Genomic DNA, 27,820 nt, shown 5'->3' with positions numbered 1-27,820 from the left:
AGAGTCTTACATAGAATAATATGTGATCTCTTTAAACATTTATAGGGTTTTTATTTGTTTTTTGTTTTTTGTTTTTTTTTAGTTTTCTCCTAAAACTCCTCCTCGATGGGCAGAAGATCAAAATTCTTTATTGAAAATGATTTGCCAACAAGTAGAAGCTATTAAGGTAAATTGACTAAGTTTTCTTGAAGTGATTATAAGGTAGGAATTTAAGTATATTCTGCATTTATCTTACAGATTGTTTGAAACTTGTTTGAAAAATTTGTTTGAACAAAAGTGGTTAAGTCAGAATTTCATTATTGGTCAAATACTATCCTAAGTGTTTTATGAAATAGTAGATACAATGTGATCTTTAAAATAAAGCATCAAAGCCGATTTCTAAAAGGAAGTTAAAGAATAATAGAATATTTTAGCATGTAAATCATAAAAGGGACTCTCAAACCAGTTGTTATAGCTGTAGTGAATAAAGGAGTTTTAACTTTTTTTTTTAATGGACCAGTAGAAATATAACTTTCATAGTTGTAATTGGTAAAATAAAAGTTTTTTGAAGTTTTTCTGATATTCTTCTACAGTATAGTCTAAACAAAATCATTCCAAGCACATTCTAGCATGAAAATGAGATTTTATTTTGAATTAGGTTAACAGTTTGAGAATTTTTTAAGAATATTATTTGAGATGAACAAACTTAAGATTTCACAGAGATTAAAAAGCATTTGTGTGGAATCAAGAGACCTGCTCTTGGACAGATCAGTAAACTGTAGAATTTGGTTTTCTTAAAGTAAAATGAAATTGTTGACAAGTGATAATCTTCAATATTCCTTCTAGCTTTAAAAATCTATGACCATACTTATTAGAAATAAATAAATGATTTTCATTAGCATATTTATGTAGTTAAGAATTGCAAAGTACTTTACAATATTCATTGTATTATTGTACAGTGATACGTTATACCCTCATTATAACCCTGTGAAATGGGTGCTATTATTATTCCCATTTTATAGATGAAGAAGCTAAGGCAGACAAAGGATAAAAATGACTTATCTAATCACACAATATTATATCTAATACTTAATTGGAATTTCAGATCTTCCTGATACTAGCACTACTTACTCTAGAACCCTCTAAAAAATCATAGTCCAGATGATAAGCATAAGACATATTTCAGCTCTTATCCAAAGCAGAAATCTCCTTTTCAGTATCCTTGAGAGCTGAATTTGAAAGCTTTTTTTTTTTTTTTTTTTTTTTTTATCTCTTGGTTTTAGAGGCTTAAATTTCTTAGATTTGTGATTATGATTTGGCGATTATTGCTTTACAAACTATTGTTTAGTTCCAGATATATGGAATATCTGAGATGAAGTAACTTGGAGAAAGGAAAAATTAAGCAATAAATATAGTAGGAATAAAGTATTGTTATTTTGAAAAAGTTGGAATACTTATAGCTTGATTCTTGAATGATTTTTCATAACTATATTCAAAAAGTGAAATAGCTTCTTCTAGTGGAGCAAAAATTGGTTTCTTGTATTGATATGGATGATGCATGTATTTTCTTTGGTCAAGGCACATAACTTGCTTTTTTTTTAATCTGTGGGTAATTAAGTTTATATGTCTAGTTCTCAGTCCAGTTTAAGATAACTAGCATTTTTCTAAATATAAGCCATTAACAAAGGAGTTTTTAAAAACCCTCAAGAGCGTTTTTTAAAAAGTTTCATTCTTGTCTTCTTATTACACTGGACATCCTTGATATTTCCTCCTTATTACTCTCAGGAACCCTTCTTTGCAACAAAAACAGACAAAACCAAAAAAACAGATTGTGCCAGAAGGCCATATCTGATAATATATGCAATTTCTCTCTTGTTTCTCTTTTGAAAGGAGAATCTATATTTTGGGAGCAAACTTTTTAATGTAATTTTTACATTCATCCCTTCCCCTTCTCTTTCCTTCCTTTCCCTCTTTTTCCCTTTCCTCATGAAATATTGATAATTTTTTAAAAATTTAGACCTCAGGTTAAGCATTCTTGCACTAAGTTGTAGAACAGGTGGTGTTTATCAACATTGCTAAATAGCATTTTCACACAGGGAGTTCCCTTTAGATTTTTTTTTTTTTTTTAAGTTTCTTGAATATTTGCTGCTATAATGGCCAATATATTTGTGTGCTTTAGCAGAGAGCTTTGTGTATGTTCTCTCCATAACAAATCTTGTGAGCTAGATGGTGGTGTATTTTACAGTTGAAACAGATGAAAAGAAATTAAGCAACTTATCCAGGGTCATATAGCTAGTAAGTGACGAGGCAGGATGTGACTTCCAGACTTCAACATTCAACATTCTGCCTACTTTACTACCAAATTATCTGTACAGCATTAACCATTTGAATCCTTTTAACTTGACTCTTAAAAACATGTAAATTTTTTTTAAGGTGCTTATCAATTTCTGGTATAAATCAATGTGTGGCATCTAGAGCCCTTAAAAATGTTATTATTGCTAAGAAACATTTGTATGGAGAGTTTTGATTTAAAGGTTTTGTCTCTTTGTTCTGATAATTTTAATGTTTTTAGTGACTAGCATAGAATTTATTCAGATTAAATTATGTTTCTGATAGAAAGAAATGCATGAGTTGAAGCTAAACAGCAGTAATTCTACTATGTCCCCTCACCGTTGGCCTGCAGAAGCCTATGGAACAGATTCAGTGCCTGATGGTTATCAGGGATCCCAAAATTATCATGGAGCTCCACTCACAGGTAAAATAAGTTAGTAAGTACCTAATGCATTTTACGTTAAAAAGCTTTTTGTCTTTTTGTTTTAAATTATTTAGCCAACTTAGAAAGCAACTTCGATGTAATCCTCCTATATTTAACAATGGATGAAATCCTCCTATATTTGTTTTAACAGCTTACTAAAAGTTTTGTAGATATCCTTGTTATTAAGTATTTTTTTGCTGTATAAATGGGGAAAAGAGAAGAGCTTTCAAAGCGAAAAGCTTTCAAGAAGAAAAGAATACTGAGAGCCTCAGGGGAATTATTTTAGTTGTAGGCCCTATGAAGAAGAGTAAAATAGGAATTATTAACTTAGCTGAAGTACTGTATAGTTAGTGGCTATGGTGGCTTGCCTGGACACTTAGATATGGTAAAATTAGAAAAGTGAAAACAAATGAAAGGTCTGTCATTAGACTACCAGAATAGCATTTGTACAGTGGTATATAATTTTAAAATAGTATTTTGGTCATTGCATAATACTTAACTATGTAATAGGTTCTTTTTTCATTATAAATTTAAAAATACTCTTCTTCAAAAGAGATTATTTATAAATATCTGTTAAGTATGCTTCTAGAAAACTTGTCTGTTAATACGAAAAAGATATAACCTGGTGGTGGCAGCAGAATCTGACCTGTAAACAAATTAGGAAGGGGAAGAAAGCCATTAAGTCTCAACATTGATACTATTATATATTATAAAGTCTGAAAAGTGTGCAAACCTTTCAATATTACATTTGTGTAAATAGCATTTTATACTTTCTCGCATTCTTTTTGCATTACTTTTAGAGTAATGCTTTGTAAGAAGTAGAAAAAAGCAAGTGTTAAGAATTATCCCTTGAGGTCATCCTGCCATCTGGTGGGGAGGGGGTGGGGGGTAAGAGGTGAAAAATTGGAACAAGAGATTTGGCAATTTAATGCTGTAAAGTTACCCATACATATAACTTGTAAATAAAAGGCTATTTAATAAAAAAATAAATAAATTTAAAAAAAGAAGAATTATCCCTTGAGATACACAAATTCATGTATTTTTTCACAACTGAAATAACTGGCAAAATTGGCCCAGTACTCTCAGGTGTTATAGAAATAAGCATTCCCCTAGGGACATTTAATCTCACTTTTACTATTGAACTTTAACAGACTGTTTTTCTTTTTTCAGTTGCAACTACTGGCCCTTCAGGGTATTACAGTCAGTCACCAGCATATAATTCCCAGTATCTTCTCAGAACAGCAGCTAATGTTACACCAACAAAGGTAACAAAAGGGAATATTTAAAAATACTCCTCCATCTTAGTTTAAACTCCTTTTAAGAATTGAGACTTTGGAAGAATTTAAGAGATCACATAGCACTGAAACTTGTAAAACTCTTTCAGATTAAACATGTATTTTAAATTTCTTTCCAGGTAGAAAAATATAGTATGGAATCTATCCTTTATAATAATTATAGTAGAGGTAAAATTTCTTATTATTCTATCCATTTTGAAGGAAAAGTAGGGAAGAATCTTTGTTATGCTTTTCTCAGTCATCATTGTGATAAGCTTTTGTTGACCTGGGAATTTGCTTTACTTCTTTGTCCATGTGCAAAAATAATGGCAGGAAGTGTGTTTTCATAGTTCTAATATGGTACAAGATTATTTGATTATATATTTGCTGAAGAGAAATACTGTGAGCCTTCATGGTATCACTTCACATCCATTGGCTCCAATGACTGCTCTGAGATGTATTTTAAAGTTGTCTGGGAAGTGACAGGAAATTAGATATTTAGATATCTCTAAGAAAATGCACTCATTTTTTATATTTATAGGCTCCTGTTTATGGCATGAACCGGCTTACACCTCAACAGCATATTTATGCTTACCCACAACAAATGCATACACCTCCAGTGCAAAATCCACCTGCCTGTATGTTCTCTCAAGAGATGTATGGTCCTCCTTTGCGTTTTGATTCCCCTGCAACTGGAATTCTGTCACCTCGAGGAGATGATTATTTCAATTACAATGTTCAACAGACAAGCACAAATCCACCTTTGCCTGAACCAGGTTATTTCACAAAACCTCCAGTTGTGCCTCATCCTTCAAAATCTGCAGAATCCAGAGTTATAGAATTTGGGAAATCTAACTTTGGACAGCCTATGCCAGGTGAAGGAGTAAGGCCACCTTTAACAACTTCAGCACAGGCAACGCAGCCAACCACCTTTAAATTTAACTCCAATTTTAAATCCAATGATGGTGACTTTACATTTTCATCACCTGAAGTTGTGGGGCACCCTCCTCCTGCAGCTTTCAGTAATAGTGAGAGTCTCTTAGGTCTCCTAACTTCAGATAAACCTTCACATGATGATGGTTACAGTGGAACAAAACCAATTCCTAGTCAGACAAGTGCACCACGGAATACGTTCAATTTTGGTAGCAAGAATATTTCTAATGTTTCATTTACAGAAGGCATGGCACACAATCAATGTAAAAATTCTCTTTTTGGCCGTAATGACGACATGTTTACTTTCCAAAGTCCAAGCAAAACAGTATTTGGAACACCAACTCCAGACTTAGCAAACAAGAGTCATGAAACAGATGGAGGAAGTACTCATGGAGATGATGATGATGATGGTCCTCACTTTGAACCAGTAGTTCCACTTCCTGATAAAATAGAAGTGAAAACTGGTGAGGAAGATGAAGAAGAATTCTTTTGTAATCGTGCAAAATTGTTCCGTTTTGATGCAGAATCCAAAGAATGGAAGGAACGAGGCATTGGCAATGTTAAGATACTGAGGCATAAAATATCTGGCAAAATTCGTCTTCTCATGAGACGAGAACAAGTACTCAAAATCTGTGCTAATCATTATATAAATCCAGATATGAAGCTGACACCCAATGCTGGCTCAGATAAATCATTTGTATGGCATGCTCTTGACTATGCAGATGAATTACCAAAGCCAGAGCAACTTGCCATTAAATTTAAAACACCAGAGGAGGCAGCTCATTTCAAACGCAAGTTTGAAGAGGCCCAGGGAATCTTAAAATCTGCAGCTTCAAATATTTCCACAACAAACCAAAATGTTAGGATTCTGAAAGACACCAAGAATCAGGATAACAAGGATACTGGAAAACCTGACTCTGGACATCCAAATTTTGGTTTCCAAATTTCGAAGAAAGACGGGCTATGGGATTGTAACAACTGCTCAGTAAAGAATGTTGCAACAGCAAAGAAATGTGTATCATGCAAAACCCTAAATCCAAATAATAAGGAGCTTTTGGGCCCACCATTAGTTGAAAACTCTCCAGCTTTTAAGCCTGGCACAGAAAAGACTCAAGAAGGTTTTGGATTGATGTTTGCTAAGAAAGAAGGTCACTGGGATTGCAGTGTATGTTTAGTGAGGAATGAACCAACGGTATCTAAGTGTATAGCTTGCCAGAATACAAACACAGCAAATAAAACTATTCCATCATTTAGTCAGCAAACTCCCTTCAAGTTTGGTCAGGGAGAGCTTTCTAAACCTACTACCAGTGATTTGGGCACTCTATTTCCTAAGAAGGATGGACAGTGGAATTGCAGTGTGTGTTTGGTACAGAATGAAGTAAGTGATAAAAAATGTGTTGCTTGTCAGAATCCAAATTTACAAAGTCAGCCCAGTTACACAATTCCAGCACCTACTGCTTTGAAGCTTACTACTGCAGAGACCAGCAAGTCTACTAAAGATGGATTTGAGGGAAAGTTTAATAAGAAGGAAGGACAGTGGGACTGTAGTGTTTGCTTAGTACGAAATGAAAGCTCTTCCTTGAAATGTGTTGCCTGTGAAGCACCAAATCCAGTCAATAAACCTGTTGCAGAAGCATCTTCAGATTTTACATTTGGTTTCAAGAGTAAATTATCTGAACCTTCTGGGAGTCAGATGGCAACTGGTTTTAAATGTGACTTTTCAGAAAAAACTTTTAAATTTGGCAGTGCAGAACAAGGTTTTAAATTTGGCCATGTTGAGCAAGGAAGCTCACCTTCTTCCTTCACATTTCAGGTTCCCTCTGGTACGGATGCCAAACCCACAAAAGAAGGATTTAGTTTTACTATGCCTGCATCTGCTGGTGGATTTAAATTTGGGATACAAGACTCTAGTGATCAAAAGGGTAATGAGAAGGCCATTGAAGGAGATGCTGCTGTCAAGTCTCATGATACCAAGCAAAATAGTAGCGATTTAGTTTTTGGAAATAGTAGTAGCAATTTCACTTTTGCTGACCTTGCAAAGTCAGGGGAAGGATTTCAGTTTGGTAAAAAAGATCCAAATTTTAAAGGGTTTTCAGGTGCAGGTGAAAAACTTTTTTCATCACAGAGTGCTAAAATGTCCCCTAAGGCCAATACTTCATCAGACATTGAGAAAGATGATGATGCATATAAGACCGAGGACAATGACGATATCCATTTTGAACCTGTAGTTCAGATGCCTGAAAAAGTGGAACTCGTCACAGGAGAAGAAGATGAAAAGGTTCTATATTCGCAGAGAGTGAAATTATTTAGATTTGATGCAGAGATAAGTCAATGGAAAGAAAGGGGCTTAGGAAATTTAAAGATTCTTAAAAATGAAGTCAATGGCAAACTAAGAATGCTGATGCGACGAGAACAAGTACTAAAAGTATGTGCTAATCACTGGATCACTACTACAATGAACCTTAAACCTTTATCTGGTTCAGACAGAGCATGGATGTGGCTAGCTAGCGATTTTTCTGATGGAGATGCTAAATTGGAACAATTAGCAGCCAAGTTTAAAACACCAGAGCTGGCTGAAGAATTCAAGCAGAAATTTGAAGAATGCCAGAGACTTTTACTAGATATACCACTTCAAACACCTCATAAACTTGTAGATACTGGGAGAGCTGCCAAACTAATACAGAGAGCTGAAGAAATGAAAACTGGACTAAAGGATCTTAAAACGTTTTTGACAAATGACAAAAAGCTCACTGAGGAAGAGAATAACAATTCAGGTTTAGCAGCCAGTACTTCTGACTTAACAGTTAAACCACATGCTGAAACTACTGGACCTTCATTAGAATGGGATAATTATGATTTAAGAGAGGATGCTTTGGATGATAGTGTAAGCAGTAGCTCAGTATATGCATCTCCATTATCAAATAGTCCTGTGAGGAAAAATCTCTTCCGTTTTGGTGATTCAACAACAGGGTTTAATTTCAGTTTTAAATCTGCTTTGAGTCCATCGAAATCCCCTGCCAAGTTGAATCAGAGTAGGACTTCTGTTGGCACTGATGAAGAGTCTGATGTTACCCAAGAAGAGGAGAAAGATGGGCAGTACTTTGAGCCAGTAGTACCATTACCTGATCTGATAGAAGTGTCTAGTGGTGAGGAAAATGAACAAGTTATCTTTAGTCATCGAGCCAAACTCTATAGATATGACAAAGATGCTGGCCAGTGGAAGGAAAGAGGAATAGGTGATATAAAGATTTTGCAGAATTATGATAATAAACATGTGCGCATAGTGATGCGAAGGGACCAAGTATTGAAACTTTGTGCCAATCATAGAGTAACACCAGATATGACTTTGCAAAACATGAAAGGGACAGAAAGAGTATGGGTTTGGACTGCATGTGACTTTGCTGATGGAGAAAGAAAAGTAGAACAATTAGCTGTCCGTTTTAAACTGCAAGATGTTGCAGATGCGTTCAAACAAATTTTTGATGAAGCAAAACAGGCCCAAGAAAAAGATTCCTTGCTTACACCACACTTTTCCCGTGCTGCCACTCCTCGAGAATTCCCATGTGGCAAAATTGCAGTAGCCGTATTAGAAGAAACCACAAGGGAGAGAACAGATTTAAACCAAGATTCTGATACAACAGATACAATTCTAGAAGTTGGAGAAGTATGTAGCACTTCTGAAACGCCAACTAAAGCAGTTGTTTCTCCTCCAAAGTTTGTATTTGGCTCTGAATCTGTTAAAAGCATTTTTAGTAGTGAGAAATCAAAACCATTTGCATTTGGCAATAATTCAGCTACAGGCTCTTTATTTGGATTCAGTTTTAATGCACCTTTGAAAAGCAAAAGTGGCGAAGATGTTTCAGGTGAGATCGAAAGAAAATCAGATTCTACTAATTGTGAGGCACAGAAGAGCTTGAACATCAAACCATTTGTTGAAAACAAAGCAGAAAAGTCCTTGACTCCTTTTTCAAAGGAAGAGCCCTCTACCTGCGCATTTAAAACATTAGAAAAGGGTAAGTGTAAAGTTTATTTTTTTATTTCAAAAAATATTATGTTAAAATTTTATTGGAGATTACTTTGGTTTATATATAGATATGTATTAATTAGGATTGTTTAATTAAATTAACCCAGTTTCCTTACAGATTGGATTAATAAAGGAAAGTAGGTTAATTTGAATTCTTTCAGAGATAACTTGGAAGTGTGTCTTGTAAAAATTGGACAGAATTCCAATTACAGTAATTGGACAGAATTCATATTTGACATGAGGCTTATGTCATAAAAATTTACAGCATTAATATTTTCGTGTAACATTTAATAAAGGTACTTGAGTGTTAGACTTTTGTTAAGAAGATGTAATTTACCCTTAGAATATTTAAATTTCATATTCTCACCCAAAATTATGATACTACTTAACTTGTTGCAAACTAATTTTTAAAAGTGTTTTTTTTCCCCACCCTTATAGAAGTACAGGGTCTTTCATTACTCTTATTTAGTGTTTTATCCTATAAAGACAGATCTTAAATTTTTGATGCTCTGCATTTTTTAAATTGAGTTGTTTTAAAATATATGCATTTGATATGAATTGAATTTGAGTTTAGAACTTATTATATTAAATAAACTTTTATCTAAATAAATGGTGGTTGAATTGTAGAGGAATCTGGGCATTGACTGGACTAGTTGAAAAATCTGGGCTTCTTTATCATGTCATATGAAACAGTTTATATTAAGGGACATGAGCAGAGTAGGATTTTTTTTTTTTTAATAGCTTTTTGGGGCAGCTAGATGGCACAGTAGATAGACCACCAGCCATGAAGTCAGGAGGATCTGAGTTCAAATCTGCCCTCACACACAGTATGTCCTAAGTGTGTGACCTGTCCCCTAGACAGTGAGTAATCCAATATGGGTTAAACATGTGCAATTAGATTTAGAATTTCTTAAATTAATTTCTCCACAGAATATTTAGGATAGAAAGTAGTGCCTCTTTGATGGGGGTAGGCTGAGGAAATTTTGGTTCCAGATAAAAGAAGTTAAGCATATTTTGTTTTTTAAAATATCACATATTATAAATATTTTGATACATAATTTAGTAACTATATTTTAGATAGAAAAAATATTTTAACACAAAAATCAAATCTCTACAGGAAAAATAATTATTTTTAAAACTTCCATGCATGGGTACATTCTGAAAAAAACACGTTAAGATTTCAGAGAGGTTATATCACCAAAAAAAAAAAAAAGTTATATATAAAGCTCTTAATTTGTTTTTTAAAGTAGGGATTCTCTAATTCTTTTTTTTTTTTTTTTTAATGTACTTTTCTGGTCTCCTAGTGAAACCATCATCCTTTTCTCCATATGTTTTTAAATATACAAAATAGAAGATTACCAAGGAAATGAATTATATTGAAATAACATTTATCAAAATATTTTTTTAAGAAGTTTTACCTCAACTTTAAAAGAACTCTTTTTTTCTTCTGTATTTTTAACTTTACCATACCACCTCTACAAAAGTCAGTAGAATGTCCAATTCACTTTAATATTTGCAGTATATATATTTGAATCAAGGTTAATAGGTTTAAATTACACATAGTACTGAAATTTTGTTCTTAGTACAGTATTTAGTTGAAGACATGTGGTAAAGTCTTTTGAAAGTAGAAAAAATATAAGTCTTTGTGGCTGTTTGTTTTATTTCTATCCTTTGTTTGAAAATGGCTGTACTTCTAAGTAATTTCTTAGGTGAAATTTTAGTTTTTATTTGGTCCTCAATTGTTATATCCCTTTGATAAACTTACTTTGTTACCTGAAAGAATTCTTCCTATAAATTTTTAAGAAATTGATAGTGAATTTCTATAGAAGTTTTTGTGTGTGTGTTTAAAAATGAATTATGCTCTTGTACTTAGGGAAGCATAGCAAGCAGCTTTTTAAAATTAATAGTTCTTGAATAATTGATCTACACTACATAAACCAAAAAATGTTTGCAACAAAGTTACTGTTCTATGTGTAATACTATGGCAGTTAACATTAACTTTCTTTTTAGACAGTCCTCCAAGCACACAGTTGATTTCATATAATATCATAGATCTAGAGCTGGAAGGCACCTCAGAGGCCATCAGTGCTGCCTCCTCATTTTACAGATGAGGAAATTGAGGTCCACAGGGGTTAAATGACTTGCCAAGGTGTAACACAGGTAGTGTCAGAATCGGGTCTTGACATTGTTCTTACTGATATAATGTAACTAGAGAATGTTTAAACAGTAGCACTTATTGTTGCTTAACTAATTTGTAGAATACATTAACTAGAAAATATAGTTATGCTGGAATAATTAAAAAGCACATTTCAGAGTATAAGATTATCATTATTGACCTCTTTAACTCCCTGTAAATGTTTTGAAGTGTAGATGAAAAAGCACAGGTAATTTATTTTTTACCTGGTGTGATTTTTTTTTTTTTCTCAGAGATATGGTCAAAATACTTAAAATGGAAGTGCAGTGAGAACTGATACATGATCTGTTTAATTCCCAAGTCATTATGGGGACTATGAAGTATTACTGAATTATTATCCCTATTATCTTATGTTTTCTTATGTGGGGGTGGAATGGGGAGGGGATGGTGTGCTTTTAATCCAGAAAAGGGAAATTAAGTTTTATTTTATTTTGTCCCTCTAAACTCCCAAATCCTTAATATTGTTTATTTTCTAGGATTTAACTTTAGTCTTTTTAAATCTAATCCAATGGCTTTTTGGACCAGTTTCCCCTCCTCACAGCCTGAGAGCAAAGGTATAAAGTGCACTCAGTGTGAGATGACTTTAGTTTTCTTAGAAGTTGGCAGTCTTTGATAAAAGTAGCTTTGCTTCATGAAATCGAATATTTAACAATTTATAATATGCATGTTAAGTATGCTGGTTTAGGTGAAAAGGTCTCTTGATAGTAGTTTAACACACTTTAATGCTTGCACATAGTCGTTATTTTCATTGCTTTATTCTATTTTGAGGTTAGTTAAGTTTTAAACAGTCCACCTACTCTCTGCTATGTTGCATTTCTCTACTGCACTTTTAGTGCATTTTGACACTCTCTACCTACTGCCTTCACTTCTCAATGCTTTGTTCATTTGTTCCATTGATAGTGCTGGACAATAGGAAATATACAATCAGGAAATAAGGTATTACATAGTTAATGATCAAACTTCTGTTTTAGGAAATAATCTTCAAGTGTTACAAGTAAAAGGTGACTGCCTGTAACAAATTTTTCCATTATGTTCTTGATTGAACAGATTTCAGTAGAGTATTGTACATTCATCTCATGTCTCTCCATGTACATAAGTAGGCTCCAACTTATGTAGTATTTTTTTGAATATACATGTTATTAAGTGATAATGGTTGTAGGTATTTTAAATAAAAAAAAACAAAACTCTAGAGCCCTTGATGTTGAAAAGAAATAGAACTATATTGTAAACAGAAGTAGAATAGCAGAAATCAGTCTTAGGCATATAATATTTTATTTGGAATGGATTTAGGTCCTCTAATGACTACATACCTTCATCTTAGAAATGAGGAAATTTTTGAGTCTTAGAAAAATGAAATCACTTAGATCATAAAACCAGCATCAGAACCTAGTGTCTCCTGACTTCATTTCTACTATAATTATCATTGTGCTATTTGTATGCCCTTTCCTCCCATATAGTCTTCCAACATAAAGTTATGAGTATTTTTAAATATGGTGACGAGAGATTGTAGTAAAAGACAGCAGGGGAGAAAGGAGAGAATTTATTTCACTTAATTGATAAATAATCATTACCTTCCATGAATTAATTTAATATTTTTGCTGCTCCTTAAAGTCAAAAATTTCACTGGCTGTTTTTAGATCTAGTCACCTATCCTTTAAGCACAAGTAGTCATTTTAGGATCAAGAAATTTTAAGTTTTTGCTTTATGTTTAGCTATAGGAGTTTTGCCTAAAGGAGTATAGTATTGAAGCTCAGATGAATATTGCAGGGTGGGAGCAGGAGTGGGAGTGGGGGTAGGGGTATTCTTTAATACTGTATTGAGTAGTTGTGTAAAATGGTATGTGCACAAGTGTGTTCATGTGCACACATGCACACACAAAACAATCTGGCATATAAGGAACTTTTAAACTAATATCACAACATTTTTAGAGTATTTCTGAGATTACCTTATAGTTTCACCTAAGTTATTAAGTTTGATTTTTTAAAATTTAGATTAGACTAATTCTATATTATGTTTTCCTAATTTAAGGCATTTCTTCAGTTGCATGTGCATGGCTCTTTACTAGTTATTATTAGCATGTAAAAGGTTCATTTCTAATCATTTACATTTTACAAAATTTTAAGAATTGGATCATAATATATTATTTTACCTAAATAAATAATACTTCTTTAAAACTAAAAAAATCTTGTGTTCATTAAAGGAAAGATAAGCAGTGTGTCTGATAGAATTTAAAAAAATAAATCAAAAGATTGCTTCATGAATTTTTTGCTTTAAAATATACATGTTATTGTAGAAATTATAATTTTTTGCTTTAAAATATATATCTTATTGTAGAAATTATGCCATAATTTTGATTTTAGACTCAAATAGGGTTTGTTTGTTTTTTAATTTAAAACTTAGGCTTTGTAATTTTGCTTTATTTCTTATAGTCGAGGTAAAGAAGGAACCAGAAGAACTTTCCACAGATGATGTGCTCATTATATATGAACTAACTCCTACTCCTGAACAAAAAGCTCTTGCTGTCGATCTTAAACTTCCTCCGACTTTTTTCTGCTATAAGAATAGACCAGATTACGTTAGTGAGGAAGAAGATGATGGTAAGGCCCCGTGTCATCCTACTTACTCTCTTGTTTAGAATACATCTCTTGTGTAGAATACTGTAGAATATTAGTATTAATATGAATATTTAAGATAACTCACTACAATGTTTCCAGTGCTAATTAAACTATTGAAACTTAGAATTGCACTAAGAAATTTTTTGAGAGATCCTATAGTTTGTTTTCTAGAATTAGAACAATCTTAGAATTAAAGAATCTTGGAGTTAAAAGAAATCGTAGTCCATCTGGTTTAGAGTAAAACATGAATATAACATATACAAATATATTTGTTTGCTATGATTTTGTTATTGGAAATTTCCTTCAGTGATGAAGGTTATAACCTGTTTTGGGGAGTTACTTAATGCTTAAGTTAGATGACTTTGCCTTATTCACAAAGCTAGTCTTTTTAATTCTTAATTCTAACATTTATGTCTATTAGGTCAAATTAGTCATTGGATTCTATTTATATTAATTGAATTCAATACTTTTTCACTTACCTTCCATCATCACATATTGCCTCCCAAATTTCCAATATTTAATCATCTTTTGATACTACCAATCATATTTTTAAGATGAAGATTTTGAATCAGCTGTCAAGAAACTTAATGGAAAGCTATATCCAGATGACCAAGATGAATGTAAAGGATCCCAAGAATTTGTAAGAGGTAAACTTAATGAAGAATAATGTTATGCTACTTAAACTTTTTGTAAATAAATAAGTCTATTTCTGTAAATAAATAAATCTCATAGTACCTATTTAATGTTAACCAGAAAAGTACATAAAAAGTTCCATAGAGATTTATGAGTTCAAACTATATAAATGACCATTGTTTTAATAAATTAATTTTAGTAATTTTAGTAAAATTGATTGTGAGTGGTAAATAGAAATTCTATTTTTACCCTATGCCTTACCCTATCTACCTACCCTATCATCATAAAATAAAATCTGCCATTGTGCTGGAGAGAAAATATTCTATGGGATTGGAATTAAGATAATTAGGTTATTATCCTGGGTATTATAGGAAACTAGCAACTTTTATGGATTCTGGGATTTATGCTGTTTTCTTTTTACTTATCTTTTGCATCATTTTTTTCAATTCATAATCTTTTCCTGGAACTTTAGAAAATCTAAGTTTAAGAATCCCATACTTTAAAAAAATTTTTTTTTAATAATATTTTATTTTTCCAAGTTAGATGCAAAGATAGTTTTCAGTATTCACTTTTTCAGAACTTGTTCCAAATTTTTCCCCATCTTCCCCCTTTCCCTTCTCCAAGATTGCGAGCAATTTGAAATAGGTTAAACATGTCCAATTCCTCTAAGCATATTTCCATATTCATTATGTTGCTCAAGAAAAATCATATCAAAAGGGAAAAGAAAATGATGAGAGAAAAAAAAATCAAGCAAACAACAAAAAGACGAAAATACTATACTTTGATCCACATTCAATCTACATAGATCTACATAGATCTCTCTATGTGGTAATCCATATTAAAATTCATTTACTTCACATATTTTTCCTCCCATTTATCTTGAAATTTCTACTATAAAATGGAACTAGATTGTATTCTTGCAGTAGGTGTTAGTCTAACACATGTTTTAGTAAATGTTCTTTAAGGTAAAATTTATCAGTAATTCCATAGCAAAATTATTTATTTAGGTGTAACTAAAAACATCTTACATAATTTAAAGTAATTATAAATATGTAAGTAAAATAAATAAAAATTTTACATTGCAGTATGTTGAAAAGGGAACATTACTGTATACAATTATAATTTTTTTCTTTCCCTATTTATCACAAGGAGAAAGGAGAGGAATTTTTTATAATGAATGAAGGAGAATGATTTTGATGAGATGAAAAGGGTAGAGGGGAAAGGGAATGGAATTGAAAATATAAAGAGAAGGAAATATCAGTAGGGAAGGAGAGGCAAGATTTGATTTTACTATAGTAAATGACCAGTCCTACAGAGACATTTTAAAAATCATTATAACCTCTCTTTAGGAGACATATTACTATTGGTTGGTTTATGAATACATTTTGATGTTATCATATTGAAGTACTTTAGCCTTAAGCCTCTTTCCCCTTTGTTAATAAATTTGTTGCTTTTATTATATTTGTTCTTGCAGAAGAAGTTATTTCAGACCAGGATAAAGAATGTATGATTGTCTGGGAAAAGAAACCAACATCTGAAGAAAAAGCAAAAGCAGAAACACTACAACTTCCTCCTACTTTTTTCTGTGGTGTTTGCAGTGATACTGATGAGGATAGCAGCCATCCAGAAGACTTTAACTCAGAGGTTCAAAAAGTCCAGGAAGCAAAGGTAAGGATTTATTTCTTTTCTTATGTAACTGACACCTGGTACATTTAACATTAAAAATTCCAAACTGATTTACCTAATAGCTCATTTTATATATATAACAATCTGAATTATCTCTAACATATGTTATGCCTTTGTATTCCTCCTTGATTCTTTCCCCCCCCCCCCCCCCATTTCTTCCACTGCTCTGCCCTAGCCCCCTCTATTTCCTTTCTTTGCCTTGTCCTGAATTTGCCTTAGGCGTGATCAGCAACTCTATATACGTTTTCTAAAACTTCCTATTGGGTCCCAAGACTTAATTCTTAAATAAGTTAGCATTTTTATTCCAAAGAAGATAACTGAAACAGAAGTAGATTTTTAAGATTTTTTTAATCTTGGGTAGAAGGGTTGAAAACAGAAAGAGATATTAGCAAAAATGTTAGTTACTACAGTCACACGTTTCATAGTTTCATTTGAAGTGAAATATTTTTATTGTTACTTAGTTGTTGTTGTTGTTGTTTTTTAAGAAATCGCATGATGAGGAAGAGGTTACAAGTTCAACTGATACAGCATCTACTAGAGGGACTGAACTTCCTACTTCATTCACATGTAAATCTGAAGAAGTTGACTCTACTACTGAATCTTCTGATGCTACATCTGGGACTAATGACAAACCTGTAGATTTATCTAATAAAAAAGAAAATGAGGCAGATTCCACAAGTCAAGGTAAAAATTCTGCTGGCTTTTACTTGTGGATAGATAGGTTTTTTAGGAAAAATGTTTATTGAGTAACTATCCATATTTGAACACTTAAGAAAAGTTATATATTCTTTCCTAATAATTTACAAACTTGTTCTAATGTGTAAATTGTATAAAGGCTTACAGGAACAGTAACCAGAAAAATGATTTACTAAATTCAGTACTAAGCTTACTTTGGTGACTTCATTAAGATGTTTACAAAACAAGGGTTTTTATGAGGTGAAATGATATAGAAGAAAAAGTACCAACTGTGGAGTCAGATCCTATCTCTAGTGCTTACCATCTCTATGACTGTGGGTAAATCATTTAACTTTGGGCAGTTTGTTCATCTGTAAAATGACTCTCTCAGTTCTAAATCTATGATTCTCTGTATATCCTTTGAGATTTGAGTTGCAATGTGATCACAAAGTTGATCTATTCTAACTCCTAGCTGAACAAGCATCTCCTTCATATAACATATTTGGCAAGTTTTGTTTGAAGACTTTCTCCCCCATGGCAGTCCATATTCTATTTTGGTTCACTCTACTGAAATTAATTCTGACTCTCCAGAGTTTCTTCCCATTTCCTTTGTTCTGAATTCTGAATATAAATTTAACTTTTGACAGTCCTTCTTCAAATATTTGAAGACAAATATAACTCGCCCCACATCTTTTCTATTTCATCTCCTGATATGCCAGTTGCATTTCATTTAAGTTTTTACCATTCCTCAACTTCTTCCAGGCTGGCTATCAACCTCACCACTCAAATCAAATAGCTTTTTTTTTTTAAGTTGCCAATCATCTATTAATTGCTTAATTCAGTGGACTCAATCCTTCTTGACATTTCTATAGCAGTCACTATGCCTTCTTGATATGCTCTTCTGATTCTCCTCAGTCTGGTTATTATTTCTCAGTTTCTTTTTTTCTGGACCACTTTTCACCTTGTGAATTGACCCTTAAACTCCTTTTCTCTCTTGGTAATTTTATCAACTCTCATGGATCAAAAGATAACTCTACACAGTTGATTCTAATATACAAATGTCTAGTTCTAATCTTTTGTAACTTCCAGTCCCACATTATGAACTGCCTATCAGATATTTCTAGTGTTCTATAAGTATATTTCCAACCAAGTGTTCTATAAGTATTTTAAGCTCAGTCTATCAAAAAACAAAACAAAACAACAACAACAACAAAACACCTCATGTTCAAATTTCTTTTTTTTTCTGTTGGAAAATAACAACTATCTTCTTTTCTTAAACTTGAAGTTATCCCTTATCCTTTCCTTTAACTTCTCCGTCTTTCCAAGGATTCATTCATTTGAAATGTGTTGTCAATTTTACTTTACATCATCTCTTGAATCCTTTTATTTCTCTCCCTTGAGAGAGCTACCACCCTAGTTCAGGTCTTCACCTCTTACCTAGACTATTGCATTTATATTCTAATTGGACTCCTTGCATCCATTTTCTCCCCTTTCTAATAATTCCTGCTAAAATAATCTCCCTAAGTTGTTATGCCACTTCCTACAGTATTCTAGGCCTTCACATTTGCAACTAGTCTACCTTTCCATGCTTTCTTTACATTAATTTTCTTCATTTATTCTTACTTTCCTTTCAAACCAACCTACTTGTTCTTAAAATTGGCATTTTATCTACCCTCAAGCAAGAGAGGTTGGGGGAAGAGAGAGAGAAATGAAACCATGCTTTTATACTTCTGTAGAGTGCTTGGACAAGTGCTATATGCAAGTAGGTATCTAATTATTTTTGATGACTTTTTTTTTTTCATAAGAAAGTATGATATTATTGTCCAGCTGTATGTATAGCTCTTAGAAGTTGGAAATTATTGGATTCTTCCATTCATTTGTCTAGTATAAAGAAGTTATAAAATGTCATAAATCTTCTATGGAAGATTTTCATTCTTTTTTATTATATTTTTCATTTAGAAGTAGAAAGCAGAACTGTGTCATTTGGATTTGGCACTAGTACGGGATTGTCATTTGCAGATTTGGCTTCTGGTAATTCTGGGGATTTTGCTTTTGGTTCAAAAGGTAAGGTAACATTAAACTCAAGGCAACTAATTTGAAAAATTGATGATATTTTTTATTTGCTGTTGTTTAAGAAACTCTAGAATCACAGTTAATAATCATAAAATATTATAATAAACTATATGGCATTTTAACTAGTTATTTTCTTTCCAGTTATAGTTTTAATGATCTGGCCTTTTGTCTTTGTTTTGGGAAAAGATAACATGATTGCAGATATATTGCTTCAGTGTCAGCATTAATTTTCTAGTAGTAAAGTTGTGTGTTGTAAACCATAAAGTGTCCCATTTCTTATCCAGGAGAATTAAAGGTTATGGGTTCAACATTGTTCTATGTAGGCCCTAGCCTCAATTTATAGATCTTTAATTAAGAAGAATTTTAAATTTTAAGTGGAAGTAGGTTAATGTTTATAAGAAATGTCACATATTTGACAATAAATACCTTATAAAAAGTTTAATTTCCATATATTTATCATTTGGCAAAGAATTCAGAATTTATGCATTACAGTAAGTTACTAAATATCTTTTAAAATTTATTTTCATAGATAAAAATTTCCAGTGGGCAAATACTGGAGCTACTGTGTTTGGGAAACAAGCAACCAGTAAAAGTGGAGAAGATGAAGAAGGTAGTGATGAAGAAGTTGTACATAATGAAGATATACATTTTGAACCAATTGTATCTTTACCAGAGGTAATTAGAGTCATTGCTTAACAAGCTATCAGTAGAATTTATTGACATATATTTTTATAATGCTTCAAATTGTATGAAACTATTTAGATTTTTTAATCTCATTTAATCCTCATAACATCCTGACATAACATGAGGTAGTTCATGATTAATGGTATTAAGTGGACCCTCTCTCAATCCTTAATTATTAAATATCAGTCCCATAACAGACACTTAAGTTTTTAACAGGCATTTGCCTATTGATTTCGAGCTTTCAGAAAAAATGGTTTTTTATGCTTAGGCTAAAATTTATGCTAAATGTCATTTGGATACTGACATTTTAATATTTTTGAACAAAGACCATACCTCAAACTTATACTGATAATATATCATCTATTACTCAGGGAGTTTTTCAAGTTGCTTTGTCAACAAATTGTTTGGCCAACTTCAGCCATTAAGCTGATTTTCCACATCAAGAATAGATAGGTTTTTAAAATGCCTTTATACACAAAGAAGTAGTGCATATAGATTTTTGAAATGGAAATTATTTAATTCCCAAAAGAAAAATATAAGCAAAAGGTGGGAAGAGAATCTATATTTTTTGTCAGTGGTCTAGCCAAATGATGTATTCTGCTAACACTAAAAGGTACTACTGAATTACTCTTAGGGTAAATATCATTACTCACATATCTTAAAAGAATGACTCATTGGAATTTCTGGTTCTTAACCACTTGGTTTGTAGTATTTGTGGTAATTGAAGCTAAGATCAACAAGTATAGTAGTACATGATAGCTCCTAGTTACAGGTTATTAACTATGTTCTAGTCATAACTTTCTTTGGGAGATAATGCATGTGACACTGATGAAGAGATTGTGGTTCAGACAGTCTAAAGGACATGTCACTAGTAATATTGGATCTAGGATTTAATCCAGCAGGTTGTGCTACTCAGTGCTACACCTGTAGAAAAATGTCCTTTCCATTTGTCTATTTTAGGTAGAAGTGAAATCTGGAGAAGAAGATGAAGAAATTTTGTTTAAAGAAAGAGCCAAACTTTACAGGTGGGACAGAGATGTTGTTCAGTGGAAAGAACGGGGAGTTGGAGAGATAAAGATCCTTTTCCATACAATGAAGAACTATTATCGAATCCTTATGAGAAGAGACCAGGTCTTTAAAGTTTGTGCAAATCATGCTATTACCAAAGCAATGGAATTAAAATCCTTAAATGTTTCAAATAATACTTTAGTTTGGACCGCTACAGACTATGCAGGTGTGTTTCAACATTTCTAGTACCCTTTTCAGTTTGACTTATATATAATAGAAACCATTCATAAGATTGAGTGTCACTAATTGTATCTCTTTTTTTTGGGGGGGGGTGCTTATAGATGGAGAAGGAAAAATTGAACAGCTTGCAGTAAGATTTAAAACTAAAGAAATGTCCGATACTTTTAAGAAGAGATTTGAAGAATGTCAGGAAAATTTATCAAAACTGCAGAAGAGACAAGTATCACTTATAGCAGAATTGTCACAGGAAACAAATCCCTTGGTATTTTTTGAAATATTTGCTGGTGATGAACCTCTGGGACGTATCACTATGGAACTATTTGCAAACATTGTGCCTCAAACTGCTGAGAACTTTAGGGCACTATGCACAGGAGAAAAGGGCTTTGGTTATAAGAACTCACTTTTTCACCGTGTAATTCCAGATTTTGTTTGCCATGTAAGTATAAACCAAGACTATTTTAGAGAACAGACTTAGTGAACTAATTAGAAATAAATTGCCCAGAATAACTTATCTTTCTTCCACAAATGAGATAAGTCCAAATTCGTTTTCTACCAAGTTGCCAACTGATTTTCTCAAATTCATATGTAAAATAATGAATTCTTTCCCAATTTTTTCTTTAGTTCACCAAAACTTTTATAGATACTTGGTTAGAAATCCTAATTCTATTAATTAGATTTATATGTGGAGGTGCAAGACCATCCTTATCAAACTTTCTATTGGATCTTTTTTTCTTTTTAACTGTTTTGCCCACATCCTTTTTTCAAAATAAAATTTTATTGTGATTTTTGTCTTATTTGTTGTGATGACTTGCCTTAATTTGTCACTATTAAATGCCTGTTACTTTTATTGTTTTTTACTCTATGAATCAGAAACATTCATATCTTTTTTGACTCCTGATGTTTTTATCCCCAGTTCCAAGCCCTTGTTATTTGGTAATTGGGTTACTGCAAAAACCTTCTAGATGGTCTCCTGCTATAGTTTCCTCCTATATACCTGTTTTGTATCTTGTTGCCAGAAAACCTTCCTAAAATATGATTTTTGTCATATTAGGAAAGGCAGTTGGCAATAGTGTAAGGAGTTAAATGACAGAAACTCAGTTAAAATTCTGGGTAATCTTGGAAAAGTCACCCCAAATTTCTGGACGTCTTTTGATCTATAAAATGAAGAGGATGACATGTAGTTTCACTTTATAAATCTATGGGTTTTTTTATCCTCTTGGTATTTGGCTTTCTCTGTGGCCTCATGGTAGAGTGGAAAGGACACTGACTTAGAAATCGGAGCGCTTGAACTCAAATTTTAGCCAGGATTCTGTGACAGTCTAACATCCTTTTCTTATTAGTTTCCTCATACATAAAAATGAAGGATTAAATTAAATAGCTTCTTTTGTGAAAAACTTTTTCCTTTTGTGAATAACTTCTTTGAAGTTTCTTTTCTAGATGAACACTGCCTTTAAAAATTATCAAAAGTTTTAATTTCTGTTTGTGGCTCAATGTGATATTATTAATGCTTTGAAGCTTGTGTTTATTCGGAAATAGATTGTCCTTAATTTTCTAATGAAATTAATGTTTTTTGATTGTTTATTATTGAGGAAGTTAACTTTAAATTTTAGATTTGGTTGAGATCAACTTGTTCATAATTATTTTAATTGTTCTCTTTTTAGGGAGGAGATATCACCAAACATGATGGAACTGGAGGACGGTCCATTTATGGGAATGCATTTGAAGATGAAAACTTTACAGTGAGACATACTAGTCCTGGTTTATTGTCTATGGCTAATCGTGGCCGAGACACCAATAACTCTCAATTTTTTATCCTTCTGAAGAAAGCAGAACATTTGGACTTTAAGCATGTAGTATTTGGATTTGTTAAAGATGGCATGGATACTGTGAAAAAGATTGAATCATTTGGTTCTCCTTCAGGGTTGGTGAGCAAAAGAATTATGATCACAGAGTGTGGACAAATATAAAATCACTGCTTTTTCATAGCAAACTTTTATCTTTGTAAACAATTAAATTGAGGCTTAGCTGTTCTCAACAATATAGTGATTATGTTCAGCTTTTGAAAATGGACATTTCCAATGTATAAATGTAAAATTGCAGCTTATAGCTGTTGTCATTTTTTTTAATGTGTTAAAATTGACATTGCATGGTGTGAAATAAAAGTTTAAACACTGGTCTATTTCAGGTGTACTTGTGTTTATGTACTCCTGACAGAGATTTGTATTAAAAATCAACATGAAATAAGTATTGTTAAAGCAATAGCCCTTTTTAGGTTGTTGAAAGAATATGACATAAGCAATTTGATTCTGTTAAATTGATTTTAAAGTATTTTACTTCGTGCATCCATGTACCTGACCTTTTAAATGAAGGGACCACAACTTGGATCTTTTTTAGATTTTAAATATACTTACTATGATATCTTACCTATTGGTGTGCCTTTTTTTGAGGGGGACACAAAAGTGCATGGAGACCCATTTATATTTGGGTGGAGCTATGAAGAGAGCCGTGGCTTACCCAAAGTGCTCTTCTGAGATCTTCACCTCCATGTGTAGTCTTGAGTCAATTTTTAATTGAATGCCTTCCCTCTTCCAATCATTTGTAGCTTTCTGTGTTACTTATAAAAGGCAGGACTTTATTTTCTTATATTTTAGATAGATCATTTGACTAGTTCCTTAGTGTTTAGGAAATTTTGGGCTTTATTTTCCTGTCATCAGTCTCTACTACCTCAGAGTTCATAGCCTAGTTCTTTCAACAGAACTTGGATTTTTTTCCCTTGCAATTGAGTATATATTGCACATTTTAAAATAGCTTTGTACCATGTTCATTGCTTTTCTGGTTACTTAATACTATGTTACTTCACTATCTGTTCTTGATGAATTTTGTAAAATAAAAGAAACATCAACCACAACAATTTTTAAAATTATTGTATAGCTAGATGTTCCTTTATCCATTCTAGCACTACATCAAAAGTAGGGAAGGCAGGTAAAGGGTGAAAAAACTAGTTGGCCATGAAATTTTAGGCCATATTTTTCCCTCCTCAGATGCAAACTGAAAACATTTGGAAATAATAAAGGTGTGGATTGTATCATAAAACAGAAGGAGAATGAGGTGATTGTACATTATAAGATTAGGAGAATATCATTCCCCTGCATCCTTATTAAAAATAACGTGACATGTTTATTATGAGTGATGTAAGATTAGTATATGCCAATATTGAGTATATAACATCTACTTTTCTTCCTTTTTTAATCAATGTAATAGGTTACTTAGCTCAGTTTTAATTGTAAAGAAATGGAAATTTGCCCTACATAGTTATCTGTTTAAGATTAAATTTCTGGGGAAGCGTTTTATGGTAGCAGATTAGGATTTATGTGTCTGTGATTTTGGAGTATCAAAAAGAAAAAGTTTGCTTGTCCTAAGAATTTAAATTCAAAACTAATTTACATTCTCCAAATTGACTAGGAAAATAAAGGGAATGGTGGTTTCACTAATACATGAAATGCTCTTTAACATGGTTTCTTTGTCTTAATTGGTATTTCGTGATATGGTGGTATAGAAAATGGATTTTAAAAATGATTGATGGCCTTTGTGACAATCCTAGAAATTCTGAAATATCAACTACCACTAACTTTAAAGGCAGTAAAAAATTTTTTTGAATTGGCTTCTTTATGAAATTTTAAAACTATACATTATAAAGCTTGAGGGAACTTTAATCTTGACTAATAAATGATGTCATGTTATATTCTGATAGTGATTTTTTTTTATACTCTGGCAAAGAATGTTTATGGCATTCTGTTCTTCTCCCATTCTGATAATCCCTATACTTGTTCTAAAGTAAAAATGACTTGAGACATTGTACCAAAGGCTATTTGTCACATTTTTGGAAGGAGTTTTAAGACCCAACTGAAAGAAAAATGAACTGTATAGAAGCACAGCATTTTATTGAATTTCTTTGTATCACTGATCATTTTTATATTGTCTTCATTAAAACCTTTTAAATGGAATAGAAACTCACCATTTTGTACATTTATTTATAAATGAACTTTTAAGCAAATTCTAAAAACTAATATTAAATGAAATTATGGCTTTCATGTAGATCAGTTTAGGTGATTAGTAAAACTAAATTTTCAAAGGAGATAATAACTTAACATTGCCATTATTTAGGTTTGGCAAAACAAATGTTAAATAGGTCTCATATTTTAGAAATGACAGGTGTTGAATAATTTTCATTACTTGAGAAATCATGTTACAGTCTCACTGAGTGTAGGAAAGTTGATTATTCTTTATCTGTACAGTTAGAGTTAAGTTCTAAGAGTCCATGGTAAGTAAAAATGGCCTAGTAAATTTATAGTATTAGATTGGTTCTTTAGTATTCAGTTTTGTACCACCTATTTTAGCCATTGTTTTAAAATTCCTGGAAAAAGGAAAAGGGAAAATGAACAGTAAATTAAAAAGCATTTATTATGTTCTATAGTGTGCTAAGCACTGGAGATAGACAAACCACAATCGAAGAGGAGCATGGAAAAAAGAAAAAGACCTATAAAAGAAACTTGCCAAAATTGCATTTTCTTCACATGCTCTTACACTTATTTGCTTGTACTTTTTAAATAACAGAAGTAGTAATAAATGGTTCCTGTAATATTTATATGTCACCTAACAATTTAAGAAGTCTGGATTTGGAGTCATTAAAGCTGAGTTAACCCAGTTCTGCTACTGCATTTTTCTGGATCTTAGTTTTCTTATCAATAAAGTAACGATATTAGACTAGATATTCTATTTTGGGTATCGCCTATCCCTAAATCTTTGGCTTTTTAATCCCAAATCCTCAAGCCAACAGAAAGGTAGGCTATACATGGTCTGATTTATGCCAGAGATATGCGAGACTGAAATAAGAAAAAACCATCAGAACATAACATTTGAATATCTTAGAATCTGATATTAGAATTAATAGAAGTATGATCAAATAGCATCTTTAGAGTGGGACTTGAAGTTGTTATCACAAAAAAGTAATGACCATAATCCTCCTGATTGAGGTTTTATATTAGAATAGTTTTGTGGTCTCTGTAGACTTCTAGTAAGGCAGAACAGACTTGAGAAGTGGCAGAAAGTTGTGATTTCAACATAATAAATAGGTTTATGGTGTATGTTTTGTGTAACAGCCTGAGTTGTGAGGAGTCAAGAAAGCTAGGTTTTACTCACAGATAATATGACTGTAGAATTAAAAAGTTTATCAGTAGCTTATTATATGCAAGGTACTAATATAGGTCTTGGTAATAAAAAAAGATGAAAATCTGCACTGCATTCTTTTGAGGGGACATAATAGGTGTACAAGTAAGTATAGTACAAGGTAGGGTGTGATGGGAGTGCAAGTAAAAATTCAAAGTATTATAAGGAAATTTAGAGTAAAACTTTAACACTATACCTTTTATTGATTCACGAAAGCATGAATGAGACCTTGAAGAAAGAGAAAGCTTCAACAGACATTGGGAATGGCATGTGCAAATAAATGCAGGGAAGTATTCGAGTTAAAGATAGTATAATATAACGATAGTATATAAAAATATAGTATATCTTTAGTATATAGCATAGTATAAAAGATAAAGATAGTATAATATCAACGACTATGATACATAATATTGACACATTTTGTAAATTATTAAATGTAATTATTAAAATATAATAAAAGAATAGGTGTTAATCCACTTTGGTTGGAATGACAGAGGCTATACAGGAGAGAGTAGACTGCTTAAAAAAATGGAAAATTATATTGGTGCCAAAAACCAGAGGGCTTTAAATTACTGAATTGCCCAACCTAAAGGCAACAAGGAAATCCTAAAGGTAGAAAGATAGGACAGCTTGGAGAAAGGAAAGACGGGTGACTTGCTTAGGAAAAAAAGGAAACTGCAAACTACTCCAGTATCATTGCCAAAAAAATCCCAAATGTGATCAAGAAAAGTAAGATATAACCGGAAAAACAACTGAACTGAAAATATCCTAGATAATGGTTTGAACTCATAATGACAGTATTGATGAAAATGTAGGTGGGCACCTAGGTCTTCGGCTTCCACGGCCCCGTTGCCCTGGGGTGTTCAGCTACATTTTTGTTCTAGCTGGGGAGGGCGGAGCGCATCCGAGAGCGCGTGCGACGCACTTCCGGCGTCGCGAGATCCCGCCATCCCCGGCTCTTGGTTTGAACGCGGTTTCCCCGGGAGACAACGGTGGGCGAGACCCAAGAAAAAGGCGAGCCATGGAGCCGAAATTAGTTAAGCCTCCGGGTCAGGACGTGGCCTTGGAGCGTCTCAAGAACCGTTACGGAATCTGTAGCGCTTTCCAGTCTGAGGTAAACCCCCGAGCAGAGGGCAAAGAGGCTATTTCTTCTCCCTCTTGTGCCCCAGTCGGTTTCCTGGGTCCCGCCGTGCTCCCGGAGCTGCCTGCTCGTCCCCCTCCTCCCCTGACATTCCCCGCCAGGGACTGGAGCCTTGTAGCCCTTCCCGCGTTCCCCTTCGCATCCGTGGGCCTGGTTGCTGGTTCCCCCTCTTTCCCCTCCTCTCCTGCTGGCTAATTTTTAAGTTTGGCGAGATCTCTGCTGGGGCGCCTCCTGGGGAGGGGGCGGGGAGCCGGAGGTGGTGCTTGCGGGCGGGAACGGCTGCAGTTTGCTATCCCGATTCTTAGGGGACTGACAGAGCTGACATTTCTGTAGCGCTCTAAAGTTTGCAGCGTGCTTTTACATGTGTTATCTCTCTCTATCTAATTACCCACACTACACAGAGTAGAAGCCGTAAGCATTTATTAATGCAAGCACAGTTAAGTTACCGAGCATTAATTAAACTCTTACTATGGTCCCGGCGAGCGTAAAGCACAGGAGCTAGACAATCAAGTCACGGAGATGTTAATTTCTTATTATGGGCCGGGATTGTGCCTTGAGCAAGCATTGGAGATACATAAATCAAGTTGCCAAGTATTTATGCTATGAACCAGGCAGTGCTTGGAAATACAAAGAAAGGCAAAAGACAGTTTCCTCACCTTGTAATAATGGAGACAGCTAGG

General features: G+C 33.0%; 2 protein-coding genes across 3 annotated transcripts in view; both read left to right on the top strand.

The window, feature by feature from the left end:
• Window positions 1–22,950, top strand: part of LOC100934513 (E3 SUMO-protein ligase RanBP2) — a 73,203-nt gene extending 50,253 nt beyond the window's left edge. The window contains exons 17-29 of the mRNA XM_012546188.3: window positions 83–166; window positions 2,596–2,734; window positions 3,905–3,999; window positions 4,550–8,954; window positions 13,589–13,756; window positions 14,329–14,421; window positions 15,882–16,075; window positions 16,579–16,777; window positions 18,728–18,832; window positions 19,371–19,516; window positions 20,486–20,759; window positions 20,875–21,209; window positions 22,435–22,950. Coding sequence (XP_012401642.1) covers window positions 83–166; window positions 2,596–2,734; window positions 3,905–3,999; window positions 4,550–8,954; window positions 13,589–13,756; window positions 14,329–14,421; window positions 15,882–16,075; window positions 16,579–16,777; window positions 18,728–18,832; window positions 19,371–19,516; window positions 20,486–20,759; window positions 20,875–21,209; window positions 22,435–22,740 — 6,543 coding nt within the window. The 3' untranslated portion in view covers window positions 22,741–22,950. The remainder of the gene's footprint in view (window positions 1–82; window positions 167–2,595; window positions 2,735–3,904; window positions 4,000–4,549; window positions 8,955–13,588; window positions 13,757–14,328; window positions 14,422–15,881; window positions 16,076–16,578; window positions 16,778–18,727; window positions 18,833–19,370; window positions 19,517–20,485; window positions 20,760–20,874; window positions 21,210–22,434) is intronic.
• Window positions 22,951–23,619: 669 nt separating this feature from the next.
• Window positions 23,620–27,820, top strand: part of CCDC138 (coiled-coil domain containing 138) — a 54,433-nt gene continuing 50,232 nt past the window's right edge. For both annotated transcript variants that reach the window (XM_031958774.1, XM_031958773.1), the window contains exon 1: window positions 23,620–27,113. In XM_031958774.1, coding sequence (XP_031814634.1) covers window positions 27,021–27,113 — 93 coding nt within the window. In that variant the 5' untranslated portion in view covers window positions 23,620–27,020. The remainder of the gene's footprint in view (window positions 27,114–27,820) is intronic.

Source organism: Sarcophilus harrisii, chromosome 3 (assembly GCF_902635505.1).
Source record: "Sarcophilus harrisii chromosome 3, mSarHar1.11, whole genome shotgun sequence".
NCBI lineage: Eukaryota > Metazoa > Chordata > Mammalia > Dasyuromorphia > Dasyuridae > Sarcophilus > Sarcophilus harrisii.
Note: the sequence above shows the minus strand (reverse complement) of the source record. Positions and strands in the feature narration are given on the sequence as shown.